Source organism: Centroberyx affinis, unplaced genomic scaffold (assembly GCF_046629955.1).
Source record: "Centroberyx affinis isolate AG114_WGS23_722 - 3 ecotype Tasmania unplaced genomic scaffold, CSIRO-AGI_Caff_v1 ptg004535l_1, whole genome shotgun sequence".
NCBI classification, from domain to species: domain Eukaryota; kingdom Metazoa; phylum Chordata; class Actinopteri; order Beryciformes; family Berycidae; genus Centroberyx; species Centroberyx affinis.
The window spans coordinates 30277-50780 of record NW_027282173.1 but is presented as its reverse complement, the minus strand read 5'-3'; the positions used below and the strand labels follow the sequence as shown (position 1 = coordinate 50780).

The 20504-nt window shown below is 41.5% G+C and overlaps 1 protein-coding gene across 1 annotated transcript; it reads right to left on the bottom strand.

The window, feature by feature from the left end:
- Positions 1–558: 558 nt before the first annotated feature.
- On the bottom strand, positions 559–2546 carry LOC139665339 (serine/threonine-protein kinase pim-2-like). Its single transcript, XM_071544333.1, has 8 exons — positions 2492–2546; positions 2080–2268; positions 1842–1936; positions 1703–1750; positions 1359–1586; positions 1029–1206; positions 737–913; positions 559–650 (listed from the first exon to the last, which is right to left on the bottom strand). The coding sequence occupies exons 1-8, from the start codon at positions 2544–2546 to the stop codon at positions 559–561; spliced, it is 1062 nt and encodes a 353-aa protein (XP_071400434.1).
- Positions 2547–20504: the final 17958 nt, after the last annotated feature.

Here is a 20504-nt window from a genome sequence, read left to right as displayed (position 1 = left end):
AAATGGTAAATTGATAGTTAATTAAACTTTAGTTAATAGTTATTTTACTGTTAACAAACAATGAAATGATCATTAATAATGTTTACTAATTATTAGTAATGTTATTTTATCATTCGTTTGTGTAATATAAAATCATTTGTTTATAAATTATATATTGTATCATAGCTTTTTACCCTTTTTACCGTCTCTTATCAGAGAAAAAAAGCTCTTTATCAAGATAAACTGGAAGTTTGTAGCAGTTCTTTTCAGTGTATTGTTCATTTGAAACCTATCATTTCAAATCAACTAAACTTACTAACATAAAGAGACATTTCATCACAGTAGGCTGAGTCTGTTAATTCCTGCTAGCAAGCGTTTAACAAATGCTAAATGTTTACAGAGACAGAAGGCATGTGATTGCATTCAAACACTCCTGTTAGGCAAACTGCAAGCAGTCAGGGAGAATAAAGCATTTTCAACCATTCAAGTAATCAAATCATTCATCAAGACTGGAAGTGGCTCTAATTGTTTATATTTTTTTAAGCCGGTTTGCAAAAGTAATGGTGATTGATGGCGTGATCAATGGAGCCAGGGGTGGAGCTGCAGGTGCTCCAGGGTGAAGCGGCGTTTGGCACGCTTCTTCAGACACCTTTTCAGAAAGTCCTGACAATCTGGAGAGAAAAGACAGGGATCAAAGATGAATACTCATCCTGACTGTGTGTATGTGTATATCTGTGTGTGAGTGTGTGTGTCTTACTTTTGGAAAACCCGTTGCCCAGTTTGGGCTTTTTGTGCACAGTCTGCCCCACGGTGTCAAAGGGCAGCTGTCCGGCCAGCAGCGCGAACATGAGCACCCCCAACTGCCACACGGTGGTGGGGCCGGCCCTGTAGGAGCCTCGCTGGAACCACTCCGGAGGGGTGTAGGTAGGGGTTCCTGTATTCAGACGGAGAGAGGTGAGAGAAAGAAGGGGAGAGAGACATTGGGTAACCTTGAGAATAATAATTTCAGAGATTGGATGAAGGAGTGAAGAGAAGCCGGGGCGGCGTACCGTAGCCCTCGGTGTAAGCTCCTTCCTCGAAGACGCAGCCGCAGCCGAAGTCGATGAGGCGAACACGCGGGACATCAGAGCCCGTTTCGATCAGAACGTTCTCCAGCTTGATGTCCCGGTGAAACACTCCTTTGGCTTGGATCTCTGCGGCTGCGTCCACCAGCTGCTTCATGATGATCTGAGGTTAGATAGAAAGAGAGAGACAATTTTAGATAGATCGTCAGGGTGGGAAAGCGACATTCAGACCGCGGGATGCTAGAATTCTCGTTGGGTTCGCGGCTCTTTAAGGCAGGCGGACCGCTCTTCCATCCATCCCTCCGCCCCTCTTACCTTCGCCTCGCACTCCAGGACGCGGCCCCCTCTGGCCTCGAGGTAGGCGTCGAGGTCCACGGCGGGGACGGGCCTCTCGAGCACCAGCACCAGCTCGTCGGACAGCTCGAACCAGTCGACCAGGGTCACGGCCGCGGTGCCGCCTACCGATCCGGGCTCAGCTCCCGCTCCCGCTTTCTGCAGCAGCACCACCTCCAGTGGAACCCACTGCTGCTTCCCGTTCAGAGCCTTAAAGAAATGTTAGAGGGCGTGGTGAGGCTGGATGAGAAGGAAATCCTATCTAAGCTGCTCTTTTTCAGTTCTAGAAGTTCCAATTAAACAGAAAGAACAAATACTTCACTCACCATTGGCGTGTAGAGCACATCTGCCTTGGCAATGTGTTTTATTGCAACCTACAGGACAGAAACACAAATACTTTGACTGAGCACTTACACAGCATATAGTGAATGGTAAATTTTGTGTGTGTGTGTGTGAGAGGCTTACAGGCAAACGGTCCAACCTCCGATAGCCACTATAGACCGATCCATAGCTTCCGTTGCCAAGCAGGCCAGCCTCCTCGTACCTGGCCATAAATGTGGCTACACACACACACAAACACACACACACAGATATTTGTTAAGTATACTTGTGAGGCTCTTCCACTGATTAATTAATGAATTCCCTAATCTAATCTAAACCCTAAACTAAACCCCCTGTGTAGAAATCTATCTTTCTGTCTGACTTCTGTTGTTGTTCGTTCTTCTGGGGTTATCTGAGGAAGGCGCTGGTCCTGGGAGGTCCTGGGAGGCCCTCCTCCTCTTGCTGGCCCCCTCCTGGCTCTTCCCGGAGCTGGCCTTCCTCTTGCTCCTCCTCCTCTCCGCTCCCGCATCCTCCACCGGCAGGTTGAGGGCTGCCGGGCTGCTGTGGTTGCCTAAAAAATGGGGGGGGGGGAAGAGTTGTAGTGTTGTATGGCACGGCCTTCATATCAGGTCAGGACACAAATGCCTTATCATGATGAGAAAAACAGCAAAACAACAGGAATCACAGCTGTAACTTGAGGTACTGAACTGGGATTAGTGTCCACACTACCTGATAAATCATATGAATTAACATGTAAGAGGGACTGCAGGTTTTTGCCAGGATGCCATACTCACCTTGATGTCTCTCGGAGCCCAGAGACTTAAATTCCTGCATAGACCGACAGGCCATGATGCAGTAGATGCCTGTTCCAACAGGACTTTTAACAAAATCGATGGAAATCTGAATAAGCAAAGCTTGTAGAGTGTATTTCTCTCAGTGTGTCTTAATCTTGCAGTGTTCTAGTCGCGCTCTGTTGTCTGCGAGTAGTCACCAGTGGCTTCAGAACTGCTTGGATTCTGTGATGCCAGTTGTGACTTCACAAAGCTGACAGAATGTTCAGCAATCAATACAATTAAATGTAAACAACCCTATCAACCCCCTTATTATGGTCTGTTATGGTCATTTTGTGCTATGGGGCAGGAAAAATCTTACATATTGCCCCTTTAAACCTGGATTCAGTCTCTGTATAGTATATTATAATGGAATTCATAAAAGCAGGGGTTTTTTTCCTGCTGTGCTGCCCCAAGTTTTATTGTGCATGTGTGATGGACTGAATAAAGTGTTTAATGTTAAAGTGTTTAATGCTTAATGGCAGGTTTAGTATGTTTCTCTAGATATTTCTACAATGTTTTGACCCAAGTTATTATTTTTTTTCTTACATTTTTGCAGCTCAGTCTTGAATAAATCAGTGGTTCTCCCCTGATCCCCCCTCTAATCTATGGCACATTGAGCATGTTAAAATGCACAGTAAGCACATGTTTACATGTGGATATCCTGATCACAAATATACCCATATAAATTAAATTAATTAATGAATTTAAAAAAATCAATGACCAAATGACCATGGAAACTGGACTTACACTGACTGCCATAAAAAAACAATTCATGAGTTCAGGACAGTCACTTTTATTTGCCAAAAAAAGGAATTTGATCATACTGTATTGCAACAACAAATCACTTTCACGGTCAATATAAAATCAACAGTTAGCAGTGCATGATGTGACAGCAGCAGTGAAGGAGTTTAGTGAGAGTCCAGTGAACCAGATATTAGGAATTGGAATACCTTGAGAGTCATTGCCCTAAACATGAATTATTTCATCACTTACCTAGCTAGTTTAAATTCACACTCCCAAATTAATTAGCCAAAGCAGTTTGTTTTTAGGTTAGATTATTAGATGACAAGCCATTAGATTCTGGTTTGTTGACAGTAAGCAGACCTGTCCTCCACATTTTAAGGAAAAAAGACAATTGCTCTCCTACACTAATGAATGGTGTAAAAAATGGAGACTGGTCATTAACAAAAAGAAAACTGAAATAATTCACTTTAGGAATTCCTCTTCTACCCGTAGCACTTACCAGTTTAAAGTTGGCTCACATAAGCTGAACTATGCAGATTCATATAAATATCTAGGTTTCTATTTTGATGAACACATGAATTTCATAAAAGGTGTTCATGGTTCTTGCTCAATCAGCAGGTAGAGCCTCGGGAGGAATTATTGGTAAAGGTAAAAACCTGAAGGATATGAGCTTTCAAACATACTCAAAACCTTTTCAAGCGTGTGTGTGTCCTGTGCTTGATTACTCTGCTGGGGTTCGGGGCCTTTCAAAATACTTCTATGTGTGAATCAGTCCAAAAGAGTGCCATAAGATATTTTCTGGGTGTGCACAAATATGCACCAAAGTTAGCTATAGTGGGTGACATGGGTTGGGAACCATGTGAGGCTCGCTGGAAGATATGTATAGCCCAGTTATGGAATCGGTTACTTGATATGGAAGAAAATAGGCTGAGAAGAAAGATATTTATATGGGATAAACAAATGACTGGCTCTTGGTCAAGAGATGTGTGCACATTGTTCTGTAACTATGGGTTTGGTGAGGTATTTCTTAATAATGAAAAGCTCAACATTTGTATGTTCAGAGAATCTGTGTTTACTCAGTATAAGGAGCAATGGGCTGATGATATATGGACTAAACCAAAATTGCATATATTTAGGATGATAAAATATGAATATGGTACTGAGTATTATGTTGTATATAATTTATCTAAAAAGCAAAGAGCGACCTTATGTGCCCAGCTGACATCTGGTATTTTACCACTTACAGTTGAAACTGGACGGTTTGTCAGTCTGGAAGAAGAAAAGCAGATTTGTTCAATGTGCTGTTTGACTGATATAGAAAATGAGTTTCACTTTGTTTTCTATTGCCCTTTTTACTGGGAACTGCGCAATGCTTTGTTTAGTAAGATAAAAACAGATATTGATTTTGTAAATATGGATGATGCATAAAGATTGAGTTGGCTGTTCACTTATGAAACATTTAGATTAGCTAGTTACCTGGAGAAAGCCTGGGAGATGAGAAAAAAAGCTCTTTATCAAGATAAACTGGAAGTTTGTAGCAGTTCTTTTCAGTGTATTGTTCATTTGAAACCTATCATTTCAAATATTTTATATTTAGATATTTTTTTTTGCTCTTATATGTATCACCGGAAGATGTATGTTTTGTAAAATGGTGGTGTCCTGTAATCCCATGTGGGATGAGCCAGATGTTTGGCATGACACAGAAATAAAAATAAACTAACTAAAACTACAAATACTTTTTCCCCGGGAGAAACCGGACCTTCTGCCAGCCCTGCACTGAGCAACCCACAGTTATGGACCAATCACAAAAAGGGTACACCCATGCACATCCTCATTTACCAATCAGTATTGAGTTTAGCTACTGCCTATTTGCCAGTTGACAAGGTAGGTTGGCCAATACATGAGAATTCTCAGACTCCCAGCCATTACGCTCACATTTGGTATTTATCTCGATATATATATGTACCAAGTAATAGAAGTCCACCTCCTGCTGTAAAAACTAACAAAAAAAATAAGTTTTAAGGGAAGAATTAGCATTTGTCATAAATAGGGCTGAACAATTAATTGAAATTCTATCGAAATCGCAATATGGCCTACTGCAATTTTAAAATCGCAGGAGGTGCAATATTTGTTAAAGGCGAAATGTGTCAAAATACCATTTTAAATGAAATATTGTGGTGCTGCAGAGATGTCCTGGCCTACACATCATATTCTACAGATTTAAGAAAACATCTTTGTTTGGTACAGATCCCCGCAAAAATCACACCATAATCATTTTAATACGTTTTTCAATGAAAATGAGAATAATGGTGTAAAAATGATCATTCCCTCTAATATCGCAAATCATATGGCAATTGCAATATCAGTCAAAATAATCGCAATTAGATATTTTTTCAAAATCGTTCAGCCCTAGTCATAAACCTCAAAAGAAAGGAAATTGGCACCAATGCTGACTACAGGCTGCTCTCAGTTAAGGCATATCAGCACAGAGTTTGGACAACTGCTACAGTCCTATAGCTATGTCTATATACTTCACACATCATGTACTCACCACTGGGCAGAAACCCTGTCTTTAATTCATGCTCTTCAGAGTGGTTACTACCCCATAATTGTTAGCACTGTCCTACAATTATGATTGTGTCTTTGTCAGTAAAAATACAGTGGCCTTTCATTAAAATTGAACATGAACATGTCAGATTACATACAAATTCATCAGCTTTGGGTCACTTAATGACACCCCCCCCCCCCCCCCCCTTCCTGTCCTTCTCTTCTGTACTGTCCAATAAATAATGCCATAAAAATCTTTAATGTGTAGTTAATGTGCTACTGATTTTAAACCATGCATATATCCAGCCATTTGTTTGTATTCTTAGCACAGAGAAAATATAAATACTTAACATTTATTTATTTCCATCCACATTGGGATTGTATTTCTCTTATCTCACCGGGATACTTACTGTCCGAGCTGCCTGCTGCCTTTTTGTTTTGCTTGTGCATCCCGGTTGGATCCATGTGCAAAATTAATTTCTGTTAGATACATTGCATTTAAACTACTTTGCTAATGTTGCTACGATGTTTTATGCAAAAAACAAGTAACAGACTGACTTACAGAACTGTATTGGTAACACTTTAAAATAAGCGTACATTAACAGTTAACTAATGTGTCTGGTAATCATTTACTAATGGTGTTCATGTTAACTAAGGTATTAATTTATACATGATTTAATAGTCATGTTTATAAACTATTAAATAATGTATAAATTAATACCTTAGTTCAGTGGTTCTCAGTGTGGGGTCCGGGGACCACCAGGGGTCCCTGAGGGGGTTCCAGGGGGTCCCCAGCAAATTCTGAATAGTTAAACTTATTTTGATCTTAGTTTCACTGTTATCTCTCTACCAACAATACAGACAGTCATGGAATTCATATGCAATTCATTCATGGATAAAAATCATGTCTAACAATAAAAATATTCTCAGATTTGGGTCTGAGACATAATCTCATCAAATGGGGGTCCGTGGCCCTAATATGTACTACATTTGGGGTCCTTGATATGAAAAAGGTTGAGAATCACTGCCTTAGTTAACATGAACACCATTAGTTAATTATTACCAGACACATTAGTTAACTGTTAATTAATGTACCCTTATTGTAAAGTGTTACCACAGTATTTATCAAAGTTTGTGAACAAACCTACTGGAGATCTTAACTTAATCTAGGAGTTGATTTGCTCAAGTGTGGGAAGGACTCATCTCTCTCTTTATCTCTCCCTGTCTTTGTATCCATAGGAGAAAACATATTGTATCCTGGCAACTACAAACCCGCGCAACAAAAGGTCACAGTGGACACAAAGGGGTGACTCACAGACATAAATTGTCTTATCAATATATTTGCTGCAGAGTTATAGGCTACAATACAAATCAACTGGTTTTATCCGTGCTGTACAGCATACCAACTAAGGAATCCCCTAGTGTCGCATAACATATGTCACCTTAGATACTTACAGTACGTTTCATTATGAAGATTGTGTTTCATGTGGCAAGTATTGACAGGCAGGAAGTTTTTCATTTCAACAAGTACTAACTAGCCGGAGTACTGATGCAGCAGCCCATTGCTAAAAGGATCAAAATGTCACAATGAAATGTCACAGATTTGATATTAGTGGCCTTGTGGAAAGCTACTGTCATCCTCGGACCGAGAGAACGGAGTAACTCTGACCATTTCCCACTCCATTTGGCCTTAATAATTGCAATAGCCTGATGTTTCTGCAAATAAAGGTATTCAAGAATTGAATTGCACTGTAGGGCAGTCACTTGGATGAAAATATGTGAATATGTGAAGTTAAGCTTTATTGAGCAACATTCCCAGAATGAAGTAATTCCACAAAGATGGTGACAGTGCCAGTTCATATCCACCCCTTAAGTATTAAAATTATAGATATGAGCAATTTTTGCTATTGAAGCAAATTAGAAAAAAAAAAAAAACACGTATGCGGTCAGCAAATAAATGGTAAATTACTTTTTTTTTTATGTCCTAGTTAAATCCCTACAGCAAATAATACCCTTTGTATGCTTCCAAAATTCTGATAGCATTTTTTTCCTTTTCAATGAAGCTAATTTGAATTCTGATTGAGTGATGGTTTTCTGCCCATCCTGCACCAGATGAGCAGAGTGAAGCAAATTGCGACGCATTAAATCTGCCTATTTTATAAGGCTTAAATGAATGCAAATTAGATAATTATGGTCCAAAAGTCAAGTTTCTGCAAAATGCTGCGAGGACTCTGAGCGGAAGCTGACAGAGTACGCCACACCTGAATCGTCGCTGCAAACAATAAAAGACATGTCTCCCTCTCCCTCAAGAAATTAAACCTGCACACAGCGTATAACAGCATTATATAAATTTTATTACAGAGAGACCTCCAAAAACTCATCTCAACCTGGAATTGCTATCCCTTTCATCTTATTTATGAGGCGAAACATATCCTGTTACATAACATGCTATATATTATTTCCTTCCCTTCCTGACTTGGATGGAGAAGCAGGGTTATATTTGCCCTTCGCCTTACCTCTTCCCTTCATAAGGCCCACCTGAGGTGTGACCACAGACATCCGGACCATTTTTTAACAACGTGTGTCTAGACACTGTTGCTTGTTCTTGTGCCATGAAAGCCTCCTGAGCATGTGAACGGTCATCTTTCCCTTCCCCCCGGGGGCAGCCTTTGCTCACTGCAGTGCATCAGAAATCCCGATAGGTTACCTCTGACAAGCTGACCCACCATGGATTTTTTCCGCCGTCCCCTCAAAAGCCGCTTGTTTCCCCCCCCCCCCCCCTTCGCCATCAAAGATGAACAAGCAAAAGCTATGACTAGTCCTAACCCACCTGTTTTTTTTCCACAAGAGAGGTCACACCTTGGAAAATTGAGGATTTGGTTCGCCGATGACTGCTATGACCCTTCAGCTTCCTCACACTGGCTTGGTCGCGTCTGTATGTTCTGTACTCAAAAAGAAAGAGACAAGGACAGAAACAATGAGCGAGCCTCTCTGCAGGCGTATCGGCAGAGCAATTTGCCACAGTTTCTTAAGACATGAGGTTTTTGATTGAAAAGTTTTCCATTTCTTTAATTACTTTTAATGAGGGCTTCTTTCATTTGAATGTAATGCAGAGTATCTGGGCGCCAATACATTTTGCCAGATAATTAGTCACAATTATCCTCACAGTTAGCTCTGGAAACATCAAAGAGAACAATACTGTTGAAAACAGCTCAAATAATTACCAGAATTCAAGCTGATCAGCCCAAGTAAACCAGATATACAAAGAAAAGAGAAGCGATTATGATATAATTCAAAGAATCCACGCTTGAATGAATTTGGCCAGGATTTAAACATCTTATCTTAATTTATGGTTTCCTGTAATCAACAGTTTCTGATGTTGCATATAGCTTTAACAGTGCGTCCTAACTTGTTTCCTTCCTCCAACATCAGGCTTCCAAGACTGCTGGATCCGTGTATGTCTTTGTGCATGACGTCACTATTTTATCATCAAAGCACCTTCATCGTGCCGCTGTGGGAATCATGTTAGTTCATAATGCATGTATTTAACATTTGTAAAAAGGTAGCCCTGCCTTAAGCTGAATATAACCTAACCTTTAAGAGTTATTCTAACATCACCTTTCTCGCATTGCAAGTTTTCTCTACATTCAGTGTGACATTTGCAGGGAATAACACAATAATATAATGCTGCTGTGTCTACTTGAAGCCCGCACTTACGCCGAAACACATTTCTCCTCTTATGTTTTACTTTTTTTGCATTGGTAATTCACGTTGTGGTTTCTCAAACACATCCTTTTCAAATGAGTTGTGATTGTGGATGTTGGTGCGCTGTTCCAGGGCCCCTGTGACCCCGGGAGCTGCTTTCTATTGCCAGATCTCATTATTTCTCCTAGCTGCTTTTGATGCGTGATATACCAGACTACCGGAGGGTAATTTTAAGGAATCGAGCATGAGAACTCCAAAACTGGAATGAATTGAAGCGCAGAGTCACGCATTTTTTGCATGCAGCTACTTTCACTGCCATGTGCAAACAAGAAACTCCACATGACCACTGACACATTAGTGATCAAAAGTCATGGTCATGCTCTCATCTGCTCATCCACTGGTTCTCCTCCGAACTGCATCCTGTCCCCCCTCCTGTATATCCTTTACACCAGTGATTCTCAACCTTTTTCATATCAAGGACCCCTAATTTAGTCCACATTAAGGACACGGACCCCCATTTGATGAGATTTTGTCTCTCAAACCCAAACCTGAGTATATTTTTTACTGTTAAATATGATGTTGTCCAGAATTCCATGACTATCTGTATTGTAGGTAGAGAGATAACAGTGGAACTATGATCAAAACAGTCATTCTTCTACATTCTCTAATTGTGTTAACTTCTTGTAAATGAAATAATGCTGAAGTTTAACAAGTCATCAATTTGCTGGGGACCCCCTAGAACCCCCTCAAGGACCCCAGGTGGTCCCCGGACCCCACAGTTGAGAACCACTGCTTTACACAAATGACTGTAGGAGCCAGCGCAAGGACAGACACATTATAAAGTTTGCTGTCGACTCTGTGATGGTAAGTCTGTTAGAGAAAGGCGAAGCTGGACACGGGCTATGCGGTAGGGGATGACTTTGTGGAACGGTGTGAGATCAATTTCCTCCAGCTGGACGTGCCCAAAACAAAAGACATGGCCATCGACCACAGGAGCCCACCTGGGACGCCCCTCCCACACTGCGATTAAAAATCAGGAGGTAGAGACGGTCAGCAGCTACAGGTACCTTAGAACAGTGGTGGACGACAAGCTGAAATTTGAGGAGAATCCAGATCTAATCTGTAAAAAAGGGTCAGCAATGATTTTCTGAGGGAGATGAACTCTCTTAATGTGAGCAAGTCAATGATGTCACTCTTTTATAGAAGTTTTATTGAGTCTGTCAAAGAACTCATTTGTGCCTTATTCCATTTTCCTGCTTATAAATCCTTTTGCATTTTTGCACTGAATTGCACTGTTTTATTAATGATACATTATCTTATTTCAGGGATTCTGATGTGTTTTACGTGTTATTTTAAGGACTTGGGGGATCTGTGTATTTTTTTCTTCTTCGTTTTGTCCCTTGCGTTTACCTGACTGCATAACTAATTTCCCTTTGGGACAACTTGAACATGAACTCATCTTTAGGGCTAACGAAAGCTATGAAGAAGAACCCCAAGCAGGCCCGCGCAGCGAGGTGCAGCACTTTGTAGCAATTTTACGAAAACTACTACCTAGTGCTATTCTTATTTAGATGGGATTACTTTTCCGGAGAATGTCTGATGTGTAATTGTTATCACAGAACATAATGTATAATTCGCAAGACAACTCTAATGGGTCTCAAAATGACAGAAATGGGAGTTGCTATGGCAGCTCAGTTGCTATGACTTAATTTTACATGGCAAATACTACAGGTAAAAAAAGGCTGGAGTCTGTAAGTTACTGATGTGGCAGATTCAGACAGGACTACATGTTCTAATGATCACATTACGCTCCTGCTATTAAAATAATCCTGTTCATTTTGTCAAATCTCTTATCAACGTGGCCTGGCTGTACGTAATATGTCTTAAAGAGAGAGATACCTTAAGTATATTGTTGTGTTGTGGCTGTACATTCAGTAATGTTCTAAGTAAAAGTGAATAGTGTGATAAGGTGGATTTGTTTCCAAATGTAGGTTACTGTGACACAGTAAACTGTCTTGTCTTTAGCCCTAGTCTCTACTCCAAAACACTCTTGTTGTAGCCTGAGAAGAGTCAGCTCAGTTAACCCGAACAAACTGTTAGCTAGCTAACTAGCCAGCAGGATAATTTAACAAAGCAATTATGTAATGCTAACATAGAACAACTAACCATTACTAATTCTAGCTCCTACTAGAGACGCAAGATGTGGGCAAATCAGATGTGTTTTCAACAAGTAGGGTAACTGATGGTTAGCTGACCAGATGCTATGTTTATCAAGCTGACATTATCGAAACACAAAATTGATGAGATGAGCTGGCAAAAATGTCCAGTAAATACAGCACAGAAATTGACCATGTCTTTTCAATTCTGTTGAGATGGCCAATACATTTTGAAATACAGCTGTCAGCTGTCATCAGCCATGTTCCCAAGAGCTAAGGACCATCAATATGGCCGCCAGAGGGAATGTTACATCACCTGTTAAGCTATTGACCGTATTCACACGGCGGCCATTTTCAACACTCAGGGTGAGAAACTCTACCTGGAAGAGCAGGTCCAGCTGCTCTACACTTAGTATTTCCCCACTGAAAACATATCAGAAACAAATTTATCTCAAGAATCAGTTCACATTTTAATGTATTTGGCCCATTATCTCTACCTACCAGAGTCTAGTCTAGGCAGCTAGCTAGTAGCTAACGAACTAGTAAGCTAACTAGCTAACTCCCTGCTAAATTCAGGCAGCTGTTGTCAATGTTGCTAATTAATCTGGTAACTGTTCGTCTATTTGAAGTCCTCACTTAGCCTATGTGTTGAAGTAACTCTGGAATTATGCCGAGCTTCCAGGTAGAATCTCCCGTCTCGAGTATTCAAAATGGCGTGTGAATAAGGTCAACAGGGCTATAGGGCTAGTTGTATTAGGTCTTCATCCAGTGTGGGTTTTGAAGTCAACCCTGGGGTTCTCAGACAATGACTTTTACCATTCAGCTACCCGACCCTGCCCCTTTAAACACTTTGACTGTTCTTCAAAACCACTAGATGGTTGGCCCAACAGTGGCGGGATTAGATTTTGCATTGTCCTTTAATGCATTGGGAAGAATTGAATTCTTTTATACACGTGAATACAGTTTGTTTAATTAGTTCACCCACATTTAGGATTGTGAGCATCTCACTGTAGAAATCCCATTACAGCTCTTCAATGTACTGCTCTTTCTTGGGATTCATTTTAGATTAGTTGCTCTGATAGTCACTAGGTGACAAAGCAGCCAATGGGAGAGAAAAATAATTCATATACATAAACGAGACAAAAACCAAGTCTTCCTAGATAGGTGGATTAGAGTGGTGCTTTGACTCGTTTCAGAGAAACTAATCAAGCGTGGTCACACAGGCCCTCGCTGAGAATTGAGTTGGCACGAAATACATTTGATGCAAAATTAGTTAAGAGTGTTCTAATTCTGGCAAGCGAAGCAATGAAGAGATGTTCATTATTCCTATTTCATATGAGAGTAATTGGCTAAGACAGAGCTCATGGACAGTCAGTTAACTAATTGGTTTGAGGGACATTGTTACCATAGAAGCTGATGGATGCTATTAGTATGTTCAAGCAAGTTGTTTTTCATTATGATTATGTTTAGTGCGATCTTGATCTTTTCCCACATTATTCCCGGAAAGCATAATGATGTTCATCTTATTTTGCCGTTTTGCACAAAGAAAAAAAAAACATTTAATTTGTAACTTGCTTCCAAAACTATAAATTTACATACAATGTATCTTCCCAACGATAAAATAATAATGAGCAATTAACCCACATCTGTAGGCTGTATAAAACTTTGAAGTCAAGACCAATTAAACTGTTAAGCCATGGCAAATCGCTGAAATGAAATGAATGCCTTGTTTTCTGGCGTCATGGGAAATGTTCTTCATGTAGCGACATTTCCCATATCTAACCAGGAAGAATATTTATTCTGTCAAGCTTGGGCAGAACAGGAATGTCCAAAGGCATAGCCTGCCCCGCTTAAAAGGGACGGGGACAGATTTTCCAAAAAGCCCTTCAACGCTGTTCTTAGGCAATTCATTTGGCTTCATTTGATTCTCCCTGACTTGTGCAGATGTTACTCCCAACCTTTTAATCTGCTTTAATTAGTCAAGAAGAGGAGCTAGGCGCAGTGAAGTGGCTGCTGGGAAGCCCTGATACTATTCTGTCCTCTGTTCATATTTAGAGATAAGTCCGTGGTGAAGGCAGACAGCATTGTTCGAGGGTGAATAGCGAGTCAGATGTTGAATAACTGGAATTATCAATGCATTTGTGATCTTTTTTTCCCCCGCTTCTTCTTTTTGAATACGCAATCCAACAATCAAATTAAACAGACTCTCTCAAGCACGCGTGTACTGTTTAAGATAAATGGCATTTCATAAGAGTTATTCACATATTCATGAGCTTTTTGGTATTACTTTATGCTTATGTGTGTGTTTTTTTAAGAAGCTTTTGGAGTTAGGTATTTAAAAAGATAAAGAATAACAGCTGGTATGTCAAATCAAATCTCAGAACTGCACTCCGATAGAACTTTCTAATTCCAAGCTTACAATTATGTAGAAAGCATTACTAAATACTTGCATGCCTTCTCAAATTCCTTACTCCAGTCATTTGAACTTTAATGTCAAACACTTAATTTGATTACCCTCAGTGACTTATATTAAAAAATGAAAAGTTGACCGTATCACCAATGCCACACACGTTTTGTTTAGCTGACACGAATCCAGACATCTTGAGGTTTAATTGGGGATTTTATGTCACCTGCAGGTGATGGGAGGCGTATTATTCCCCCTCCGACACCTGTCGTCCACCAAGGTCATCCTCAATAGGGCCCAGCGCACCGAGCAAGAGGGCTGCCTGATTTGCATGCATAATGTGGCGTTTCTCAGTTAAATGCCTTGTCAAAACAGAGCATTTTCTTCAGGAAAATATAATGGGTTCAATTTCAACGGGGAGCGGTGCACAGCTGGGGAAGGCTCTATGCGACAGTACGCTTGTGTAAAGAGTTTTTCATCCAGTTTAGTGTGGCAAGAGCAATGAGGGACTTTTTCAGTGCAGTGAGGAAGGGCTATAAACTGGAGTTAGAATATTAACAAAGTGCTAAACTTTGAACTACATAGTTGAGATATTAAAAGCCCACAGTCCTAAGTGTTAAATTGGATGAATTGGTTGCCCCAGGCACTGGGCCGGATTATCCATATATCGCATCGGGCGAGTGCCCAGGGGCACCGGTCAATTTGCCTTGTCGGGGGGGGGGGGCATTACACATTCAAACCACAATTATACCTTTATAAGCTTTGTCATATTTTCTTTATATATTAGGCCTACTCTCTGGGCCTACTAACCTTTGATACTAAAAAAGAATATGCATAAAGAGAAAGCATCTTTGTTGTGTGTAGGTTTTACACTAACTTTGCCGACTGGGCGGTGTCTGGACCTTCAGTGCCACGGTCTGCTCTTCAGTTTCCTGGTCAACCACTCCTACTCCCCAGTCCTGCCATCCTTTAGCCATCCACCAGGTGCCCTCAGACTTTCCCTCCTTTTCCCAACTATCATCTGTTTTCTATCATCTGACTGCCCCACCCATCTGCACACCTGTTCCTGCTTCCTTAATCTGCTCTGCAATTGCCTGGCCTTCCCCGCCCACCTCCTCACCTGCATCTCATTCCCTAATCAGCCATTCCCTACATATACCAATCCACTTCCTTCGTTGATGTCTTTGATGTGAGTTGCATTCAAATTTGATACAGTATAGCTCTATGTGTAAAGCCTAAAATGGCATTTGTAGGCTCAAGTCAATCTATGGTGTAAAGTAATTTGTTGGTTGCTACATTGTCTTACATTTGTCTGCAGTATGTCTGTTGAGCCTGTACTGTTTAAGTTAATATAAATCTATGATCTTTATTGGTATAGTAAATTTCACTTTTTTGTAAACTTTTTTGTACACTTTGCGTGTAAAGTGGAAGGAGGGGGGCACTTCAGGTGACTTCACCCTAGGGCACCATACTGTGTTAATCCAGGCCTGCCCAGGCAGTATATTTTCAGAGGGAAAATGAAGTTTGGTAACTCTGGTGGAGTAGCGCCGGGGATGAAATGCCATTTTAGCCCGTTGAACGTGACATTTTTTCCTCCATCTACCTCCCTGTACCTCTCAGAGAGGAAGTCAGAGGCATGACCTTTTCCAGTTTCCTTGAGGCTTTGCTCAAGCAAAATGCCCTTCGATATTTTCCTGCACATCTGAGCTAATTGAATCTAAAAAGATTGCATGTGAACCCGGGGCTGTGGTAATGAGAGCGCAGCTGCCTGCACACAAAAGGTCCGTAAATTGATAGAAAAGGTGGGCGATCCCTCTGACAATTTGCCTCAGACGGAGCTTCCAAAGGGCAATCTCCCTGCCCCGCCCGAGCCTCTGCAGGAGCCGAAAGGGCAGCGAGGGACGAGTGTTGAGTTATAGCCTCTAACCTGCCGAGCCAGCCATCTGCTTCACTCTATCAGTCAGTCAGTCAGTCCTCCATCACTCACTCACTCACGCATTAACTTGCTCAGTCACTCACACTCTCGTGCACTAACTTGCTCACTCACTCACTAACTTGCTCAGTCACTCACACTCTCGTGCACTAACTTGCTCACTCACTCACTAACTTGCTCAGTCACTCACCCTCTTGAGCACTAACTTGCTCACTCACTCATTCACTCGCGCACTAACTTACTCACTCACTCGAGCACTAACTTGCTCACTCACTCACTCGCGCGCTAACTTGCTCACTCACTCATTCACTCGCGTACTAACTTGCTCACTCACACATGCACTCGCGTACTAACTTGCTCACTCACACATGCACTCACGCACCAACTTGCTCACTCACTTACTCACTCGAGCACTAACTTGCTCACCATGCTAACATGCTCACTCACACACTAACTTGCTCACTCACTCACTCACTCACTCGCGAACTAACTTACTCACTCGCATGCTAACATGCTCACTCACACACTAACTTGCTCACTCACTCGCGCACTAACTTACTCACTCACTCACTCGCGCACTAACTTACTCACTCACTCACTTGCGCACTAACTCACTCACTCACTCGCGCACTAACTTGCTCACTCACTCGAGCACTAACTTGCTCACTCACTCGAGCACTAACTTGCTCACTCACTCGAGCACTAACTTGCTCACTCACTCGAGCACTAACTTGCTCACTCACTCGAGCACTAACTTGCTCACTCACTCACTCGAGCACTAACTTGCTCACTCACTCGAGCACTAACTTGCTCACTCACTCACTCGAGCACTAACTTGCTCACTCACTCGAGCACTAACTTGCTCACTCACTCGCGCACTAACTTGCTCACTCACTCACTCACTCGAGCACTAACTTGCTCACTCACTCGAGCACTAACTTGCTCACTCACTCGAGCACTAACTTGCTCACTCACTCGAGCACTAACTTGCTCACTCACTCGAGCACTAACTTGCTCACTCACTCGAGCACTAACTTGCTCACTCACTCACTCACGCACTAACTTGCTCACTCACTCACTCACTCGAGCACTAACTTGCTCACTCACTCGAGCACTAACTTGCTCACTCACTCGAGCACTAACTTGCTCGCTCACTCACGCACTAACTTGCTCACTTGAGCACTAACTTGCTCACTCACTCGAGCACTAACTTGCTCACTCACTCACTCGAGCACTAACTCGCTCACTCACTCACTCACTCACTCACTTGAGCACTAACTTGCTCACTAACTCGCGCACTAACTTACTCACTCCCACACTAACTTACTCACTCACTCGAGCACTAACTCGCTCACTCACTTGAGCACTAACTTGCTCACTCACTCCCGCACTAACTTGCTCACTCACTCCCACACTAACTTACTCATTCACTCGCGCACTAACTTACTCATCACTCGAGCACTAACTTGCTCACTCACTCACTCACTCACTTGAGCACTAACTTGCTCACTCACTCACTCGAGCACTAACTTGCTCACTCACTCGAGCACTAACTTGCTCGCTCACTCACTCACTCAGGCACTAACTTGCTCACTCACTCACTCACTCGAGCACTAACTTGCTCACTCACTCACTCACTCACTCACTAACTTGCTCACTCACTCGAGCACTAACTTGCTCACTCACTCGAGCACTAACTTGCTCACTCACTCACTCAGGCACTAACTTGCTCACTGACTTACTCACTCACTCACACTAACATTCACTCACACACACACACACACACGCACACAACCACACATACACATGCACACACACTCATTGTCTCACTCACTCATACACACACACACATCACACTAGTTATTCTGGCTTTTACAGAGCAGCGGTCCCTGTCAAGCCTGCAGCATATTGTCAGTATCTGCAGAAAACTGTCATTATAAACACATTAGCTACAGCCATCATTACTGTAACAGAAAAATGCTGACCTCCTTCACACATTCTCACAAACACACACACACACACACACACACACACACACACACACACACACACACACACACACACACACACACACACTATAATAACCAGTAGTTTCATTACATGTAATGAAACTAGTTTACAGTAACTACATTTTGCATTAAGGTGATGGTATTCAAATTAGGATAGTGTTTCTTGTAGTTTATTTTTTTTTGTCATTTTGATCCGCATATGCAGTATACTGTATATAACAATTACATTCCTTTGACTCCTTCCCCTCTTTGACTCCTTTGAGGAACATTCCATTCCTTCCACTTTTTTGCTGAAGAAGTAGTTTGGCTTGGGTTTAGGTCTAGACTGAATGTAATTGGAGGAGTGATGGGCATCACAGCCAACAGAAAGTTACAGCCAACAGAAAGTTAACACTGTGGTGAAGCCAGATAGGGTTATTTGGTCTGACTCTAGTGTCTGGCACGCAGCTGTCCGTTGGATTTTTTGCACTCATCTCTTCCAATGCGAAGTAACTGGTAGCTTGTAAAATTAGACTTTCAAAGCAGGCTCTCCACCACTGACCAGAACCAAGTGCTATTGTTGACATTTCTCCCCAGTTATTACACTAAGCTTCGACATGGAAATAAAATACAAATTTAGGAAATCACAACCCACAAAACTGTTTTTTAATGGCAGAAAAGACGAGGTTATGATACAGTATGGAAGAACATCTGTCACTCTGGCTGCAGCAGATGAGTATTACTGTAATGAACTGACTTTGGAAAAGGATAGCCCACTCCTGCAGGGAGGGAGATAAAAATCCCATCAGCAGCAGGCTGCAGTGGGACAGGGTAAGGCCTGGGATCAGATAGAGGATCATTGACCACGGCCACCTCACCCTTCTGCATGCTGACACATCAGGCTTGACCATGTACTCACACACTCACACATGCACACACAGACACACTTTGCCTTATGCCCACATTTGAAAGGATAATGTTAAAATGAAAGATTCACACCTATTACAAGTCAAAATCAACATATTTGTTTTTTTAGAATTTTTTTTTTTTTGTCATTTTTTTTGCCTTTATTAGACAGATGAAAATGGAGAAAAACAGGAAAGACTGGGAGAGAGAGGGGGGATGACATGCGACAAAGGTCCCGGGCCGGATTTGAACATATTTCTGTTTATTGCAGTTTTTCTCTATTGTTTACATGCAGTTCCTGGAACATTATCCGTGTTTATAACACTACACTGCTCCTGCAAAAGGCCCTAAAAACACATCAAAATATTTCTGTAACCTCATGTCCTCAGAATGAAATAAATCTGCCAGCGAGTACAACAGTGTCACCAAATGTAAATCTCTCGTTCTCACTGCATAAATACAGACAGGCAAAGTGCCAAGTATCAGCATCAATATGACATGGTCAACCCCGAACGCATCTTCCTTCTGGTGATGCTGTCTATAGGCTGTATGGTGTTGCTGTCACAACATAAATTACTGTTAAAAATAAACATAGTCTGCACACAAGTTATTCCTCACGCAAAAAAACCCAGAAACACTCAGTATTCAGATTTCACAGTAATTTGTTTCAGTGTATGATGACACAAATGCAAGCTTTTACAGTACTGCAGACAAAATGATACATTGTTGGAAATAGTGTTGCTATATGCAGAGAGTGAGTAAGTGCTGTAATGGAAAAGAAAATCCTTAAAGATATGAATGCAACATCTCCCAGGTCACCCAGTCTCACATATCACATTTATATTTTCTTGCAAAAATATAAAGAAATGATATAGTGTTGTGAGCAAAAGGGTTAATGGTGTGGGGTTTTGTCAGTGTTTTGAGAATGTAGTCATTTGAGGATTGCTTTTAAGCGATTGAGAGAAACTTTAACATCCTTACAGTAACTAAACAAGATGCATTGGGACTCAAAATCACTGTATTTGCATCTATTAGCATCATTATGGTGAGTCAAAATCAATATATTAGCATCTATTGGTGTCATTGCTAAACCTCAAAATCAATATTTTCGCATCTGTTACTGTCATTACGGTAACTCATAATGGTGGCTTGTGGGTGGCTGTTAGACCACTGGTTCTCAACGTTGGGTCCGGGGACCACCAGGGGTCCTTGAGGGGGTTCCTGGGGGCCCCCAGCAAATCGATGAATTATTAAACTTCACCATTATTTCATTTACAAGAGGTTAACACAACTAGAGAATGCAGAAGAATGAGTTTTGATCAAGGTTTCACCGTTATCTCTCTACCTACAATACAGATAATGGAATTCTGGACAAAATCATATCTAACAATAAAAATATTCTCAGATTTGGGTCCAAGAGGCAAAATCTCATCAAACGGGGGTCTGTGGCCCTAATGTGGACTAAATTAGGGGTCCTTGATATGAAAAAGGTTGAGAATCACTGTGTTAGACCACTGTTGGCAGCCTTGGAGGAGGCAGCTGCCTTCCAGTCAGCACTCAGGGAGCAAAAATCCCTCGTGTCCAATGTGTG